This window comes from Cryptomeria japonica, chromosome 4 (genome assembly GCF_030272615.1).
Source record: "Cryptomeria japonica chromosome 4, Sugi_1.0, whole genome shotgun sequence".
In the NCBI taxonomy this organism is placed as follows: Eukaryota; Viridiplantae; Streptophyta; class Pinopsida; order Cupressales; family Cupressaceae; genus Cryptomeria; species Cryptomeria japonica.
In genome coordinates this window covers 173,542,617-173,548,892 of record NC_081408.1, presented here as the reverse complement: position 1 = coordinate 173,548,892, position 6,276 = coordinate 173,542,617, and the positions used below count along the sequence as shown (strand labels likewise).

General features: G+C 37.3%; 1 protein-coding gene across 1 annotated transcript; it reads left to right on the top strand.

The window, feature by feature from the left end:
* The first annotated feature begins 246 nt into the window (after nt 1–246).
* Nucleotides 247–3,162, top strand: LOC131040919 (uncharacterized). Its single transcript, XM_057973877.1, has one exon. It carries the CDS (start codon nt 247–249, stop codon nt 3,160–3,162), a length of 2,916 nt encoding a protein of 971 aa, XP_057829860.1.
* The last annotated feature ends 3,114 nt before the right edge of the window (nt 3,163–6,276 follow it).

Genomic DNA, 6,276 nt, shown 5'->3' with positions numbered 1-6,276 from the left:
TGTCGCTTCAACCATTGTTTTCGATTATTGAAAACCAGTCAAAATTAGCAACCTCACATGTGAAGACCACCAGCTGAAATCGCCCATTTTTCATTTACTTATTTACATAGAAATTCTCAAGCTGTTTAGTTTATTAATTAAGGTCGGAAACTAGAGTAACCCAGCTCTTTCTTTTCTCAAATCCTTGGCTTGCTCAGCAAGAAATCGAACCATTCAAGACATTCTCAGTGTTGAGGGCATGATTCTATGTATCACACTGTGCGCTGCAGCTTAAAGAAAATGAAGGCGAAGTGTTATCCACACGCTCGGAAGATGCTCGCCATCCTCATCCTGGGAGTGGCCCGCCTAATTCTGGAAAATGAGAGCCTTTCGCAAAGCTCACATTCTCTGGGCAAACTGAAGATCGAATATGAAAGTATGTTGGAAGAGACGATTGATCGTTTTTCAGAAGTTGAGGAGCACTGTGCATCTGTTGCAAGTGAGGCGTCTCCTTGTTATCGTGATGGTACTTGGTGGGTTCCAAAGGAATTTCCACTCTCTGGAGAATGGGAGCAGGAGAATGGGTCCGCGCCTCTTTTACCTTTACATTCCCAACAGGAGGACAAAATTTTCAAAGTGGCTTCGTTAGATCTGCATCCCCAAGTTTCAGATTTCTTATGTGGGCTCAACACCAAAGTTGCGAATCTCACCGCATTCGTATGCTTGTACATATCCAATAACAAAAGCAGTCTTATCAATAACGAGATCTGGACGGGCTATGGAAATCAACCGGGCATAACTCAACTTTGCATTAACTTGCTAGGAATTTTCACAGAATTAAATAGCGGTGATCAGAATCTGTGTATGTTGGGCCGATCGATGGTGCCCCTACGGCATATTAATCCTTCTGCTCGCTCAAAATGGTCGGTGCCTCCACTGGATGAAGATGAAAAAATTCTACTTCGCCTGCAGATTCCGCCAAGCAATGGGCTAACCTCCAGAAAGATTGTTGCACGATTGGCAAGCTTCCGTGCTTCAGATCATCGAATGTTCTTTGATCCCATCGAGATCACCTTCGCATTGGATTACTTGCCGCCCTACAAATTCATTACAGACAGCATGGTGGAAAACGCGTGCAAGGCACAGGTTCATGAAAATAAGTTCACGGATCTGGAATTATACCAGGGGAAATTTTGGAGCTGTGATTTCTTAAGGTCATTATTGGAGCATTGGACTTTGGAGGGAATCCCAAATTGGGAATGCAAAAGCCCAGTAGAGTATTGTATCAGGGTTGGTCCTTTCGCCAATCAAGGGGGTTTCAGCTATTCCAGGATTTTTATTCAAAGATTTGAATGCCTTCAATCCAATGCACATCCAGATTTCAATATCAGTGCGGCTATTAGTGTTGTGCCTGCAGTAGAACACAACACCGGGACCGCTGGATTAGGATCAGTCCGGGAGAACCAAAACAATATGTGGATCCAAGCAAAATGGAGCAAAGCATCGCCTGGTAAGATTTGTATGGTGGGATGCCTTGCATCTACCCTTACCCCTGCTTGTGATTTTCAAGTTTCTTTCTACATTCCAGAATCACTTTCACTCAAGCAGCGCAATATTGTAGTGGGTTTTATTTCTAGCATTCACAAGGACTCCAAAGCCTTGTATCCTCTCTCCTTTGAGCACCCAATACAACCACGTATATCTCTGCCCTATGGTTTCGATAATGAAATGCCATACGACTACGCCAAGAATACAATTGCAGAATCTCTTCTGGAGAGAAAAAATTCAAAGGCTATGGGTGATCTGATACGATGGCATTTGTTCAAATATCCATGGAGGAAATTAGGACAATCAAGGGATAGTTTTTATATCTTAGGCAGAGATCTTTCAGTGCATTCAGCCATCGTTTCTTGTGGAGTGAATTCAAATGCTACGATGAATCTGGACATCATAGCTATTGAGAACTTTGTGGGGATGGATTTATCAGATGCATCATACGGCTACAACTATGGAAGGATTTCTTGCATCTTGAAGCAAGGGCAAACCTCTCAAGATGAAAGGTCGTTACTCAAAGTGGCAGCGCAGTTCAAATTGCAGGGGATTTTTCCTACCCTGATCAAGCTATCCGTTGAGGGTGTGTACGATCCGCGAAAGGGTAAGATGGATCTTGTAGGCTGTCGTGATATTCGGGATCGTACAGAAATTCTTCGCAGCAATAGTAGCATTGATGTGAAAGATGGTCTGGATTGTCAAATTGAACTGAATCTACAGTACCCACCAACGAATTTCAGGCTCCTCATAGATCGGTCCGTGAAAGTGTCAATCAGAAGCAACAGAACAGAGAGCGATCCACTTTATTTCAAACCACTAGAGGTGCATTCAGCACAAACTTCTTACACTGGAGAGACAGTAGAGGCTATTCCTCGAACAATTTTGGAGCCAGTTCTGAACATTTTGTCTCTCTGCCTTGCAATTGCATGTATAGTGAGTCAATTACTGTATGTTAGGCACAATGCAGAGGCAGGTGCATACACTTCACTTGTAATGGTGGGCATCCAAGCTCTGAGTTACGGTATATCTCTCACAACTAGGATAGATTACTTCTACTTTAAAAGCTCAGATCCCCCTTATAAACAGGAGGAGTATAGCTGTCCAACGGAACAAAATCCTCCTCCCCTGTTTGATATCCTAATCAATGTCATGCTATTGCTTGCATTTACCTTCACAGTAAAACTTTTCCACACAGTTTGGCAATCTCGTCTTCGTCTCACCCAAATACCAAGTGAAAAATTGGTGCTGCTCTGGTGCGGAGTTATGTACGGCATTTGTTTCGTCATAGAGATTTGTGCTGGCATTGCTAAAGTCCCCATTAATGTTGTCTCTTCTCTCAGTTATGGCCAGCAGACAGATTGGAAGGAGGCGGTTAGGCCATACGTGCGATTGATTCAGGATTTCTTTTTGCTTCCTCAATTTTTTTGCATTTCTGAATGGAAATATAACGGTAAATCTCTGAGGAAATGTTATTACGTTGGTATTACTGCTCTGTGCATCCTTCCTCAAATATACAATTACGCGTATGATCGCAATTCCCAAGGCGAATTCTGGTCGATTGCTGTTGTGATTTTGGCTGTCGTCGTTTACCGCCGGCAAACTGGATCAGAAGACGGAGAGCTGATGAACTAAAATGAATATAGGTACTGCTCAAATCATGGATCATAAGATTTTTCATGAATAATGGTTAATGAATATAACCATTAATGTATTTGAAGCTTATTTTATTTTGAATATTCAGTTTCCTTACAGCATGTACACATGCACTTTTGATGAGTTCGTTGACTGGTTTTTTAATTACACTCTCATTTGCTATTATTATTAGGTTTAACTTATTGGTTTTACTTCTAATGGTTTGTAAAAATATTGTTGTTTTTACATAAATAAATATTGGAATTTGATATCTTATTTAAGTGTGATATTTAATATTTTCATGAGAATATAGATAAAGTATCTAGAACTTGGTAACATGAGTAATAGAGTTGGTTGTTGCATTCTTGTTTTATATTAATAAGTACAAATAGGAATACATCAAACTGATTATTTCATATAATGTAAATGTACTAAAAAGATTCTTTTGTATCTATTTATTGTTGTAAAGAATATATGCATTTAATGATCTATTAAATATCTTCTTATGATCTCCATTCTTGATATCAAATATAAATGTAAGCTTCAAGTTATCAACGATTGTTTAATTGTAATTCTTAACCTTCTTTATCTCATATCAATGATTGCTTCTAGTTCTAAAATCAACTTAGACTCATCATCAAGTGGGGATCATTCTAAATAGGGTATGACATGTTGTCCCAATACCTTTTTAATGCAAAATAAAAAATAAAAAATAAATCATGAATGTTATTACTCCAACTCATAAGCCACCTCTTCTAGTCTTCATGTATTCTTATAGGGTACATACAATCATGGATGGAGACTGTTCATGTCGCTTCCCTTGAGTGTGTGCACTGAAAAATGATCTGAAAGTAATGCCTAAAACATTCTAAACAGGCAAAACCACAAAGCAATACAACATGAAGATAGACAAAAGAAAACTACAACTAACACAATTAATGCAAACCAAATGTAGCACTAATGTGTAGTTTCCTTGATGCAATGACTTGTCCTTTGTAGAGATATTGGATGTGTGTTCATGATCTTGGCTTGTGAAGGTGCTCCAAGTGCTCAAGCTAGGATTGTTGATGGCATGAAGCTGGTAGCATGAAGCTTGCGAGAAGATGACAATGGTGATCACATGAAGTCTCCAAAATGGCATCAAGTTTGCACAAATCAAAGTTCCATGAACTCTCCAAGTGGAATGAAGGAGGTTTTGATTAGCTAGAGGAGGTTTTTAGATTTCAAGGATAGCTAATCTATGGAGGATTTCTCTTTTCAAGGATTTGTACAAAAAAATGAAGTATACTTAGAATCTTTCATTTTTATTCTAGTTGTTATGCCTTCTTATAAAGTTAACAAAAATTACTATGGAAGGGGACTCAATGTCATCAGTGTGATGATTAAAAAAAGTGTTGAGCTAGAAAAATAGATTGATATATTGAGTAAGCTAAAATTTGAAAATAAAATATTGACTCAATCAACTATATGTATTACAAAAGAAACTTGAAATTGGTAGTGAATCATACAAATAATAAAAGAATAAATAAAAAAATACTCTGACAAATTTATAAAGTGACCAAATTAGCTCATGTCAAGCTTTAGAGATAAAACTAATGTTTGATTTTGTAACAACCTTCCCTTGATTGCAATTTTTTTCTTTTCTTTTTGGTTTTTCACAAGTGCAAATTTAAGTGGCCAAGATTCTTATTTTATATTGGAATTTTTGAGTTCATAATATCTTTGATCATCATTGTGGTGACAACTCTACACCACCACTTATTGTTACAGTCAAAGGTGGTAAGCTCCTAAGGTTAGGGTCCCCCTTAGGCCTAGACCTATGTCTTAAGGGTTCACTCTTGATGACCTCTCCTACATATCCTCTCATGAGAAATGAGAAGCTTAGTAGTTTGCACTTGAATATTAGAGGGAGTTCGTTCTCTTCTCTTATGTGAGATCTTTAATCTCTCTTTAAACATGAATATTTATTGAATACAATCCAATCATAATATAATGATTTCTATTTGCATCAGGTAGTGTACAAACATACATAATTACCTAGGGGTTATATTATTACACAATTTTCCAATTCCATAGAGAGTGAATTGAGAGTACATCACCTATACACAAGGTGACTAGCTCATATGCATAACACTCACAATTACTATCTCTAATATATTTCATAAACACATAATGAGTAGATTTCTCTTACATCAAATTACCCACAAGTAGTTATAGCCTACAACAAATGCATAGTGATTAGCTCCTACATACAACACCAAGACCAATGAGTACCTCTAGCATATACCACCAGTACATCATGAGCAACTGATGCATCTGTAATGGTTAACTATCACCTTTTTATAGTGCATCCTAGATAAAAAGAATGTTGGTGCATTGTGAATTACACCATGGCTCACATTTTTTCCCTATTCTTTTGTACCAATGAAACTAAAGGGGATTCAGTGTATATCATACTACACCAAGGGCCTACCTTCAACCAAACAAGGTCAAGTATACTATTCCACATCAAGATATTATAAAATCATACTATGAGGCTCGTCTAATTCTAACTAGTTTCATTAGAAAACTCTTTTCCCTTCATTCCATCAAACAGATAAGAAAATAAGAACATCCATCATCAACATGCCATTATCCCCAAGACCCACATGTTCCTCATGAAATATATCATGCTATCTAAGTGGTATGACTAACAATTCATCAACATATTATGCTCCTTTACTAGTATCACTATAAAGCATATGGTTCTTGACTACTATCATTCTCACATGTTGACAAGCTTATCTATAACTGAGTCATAGGATTTATCTATGGGTGATCACCTCAAATGGAGAGGATAGTATACACATTATATGTATACATCCTCCACCAATATCATGTTCATGTAACAACCTCTACCTATACCTTATTCTATTTTTTATTTGTCTTAAGTTGGAAATTAAAATAATGTATCCATCTTCTCTCAAATTCTTGTCTTGATTATTTGATTTATCTATCAGTCTACTTTTATTTAGGGATATTTTATTAGTATACACCCCCCATGTCAAGACCATTTTGTTAAATATATATGAAGAATAACAAAAATGTAATCTAGGAGAAATTGGGGTAAGCAAG

Bases quoted from the DNA above. Each gene is read 5' to 3' on its own strand.
- LOC131040919 (XM_057973877.1), top strand. From the start codon at position 247: ATGTATCACACTGTGCGCTGCAGCTTAAAGAAAATGAAGGCGAAGTGT.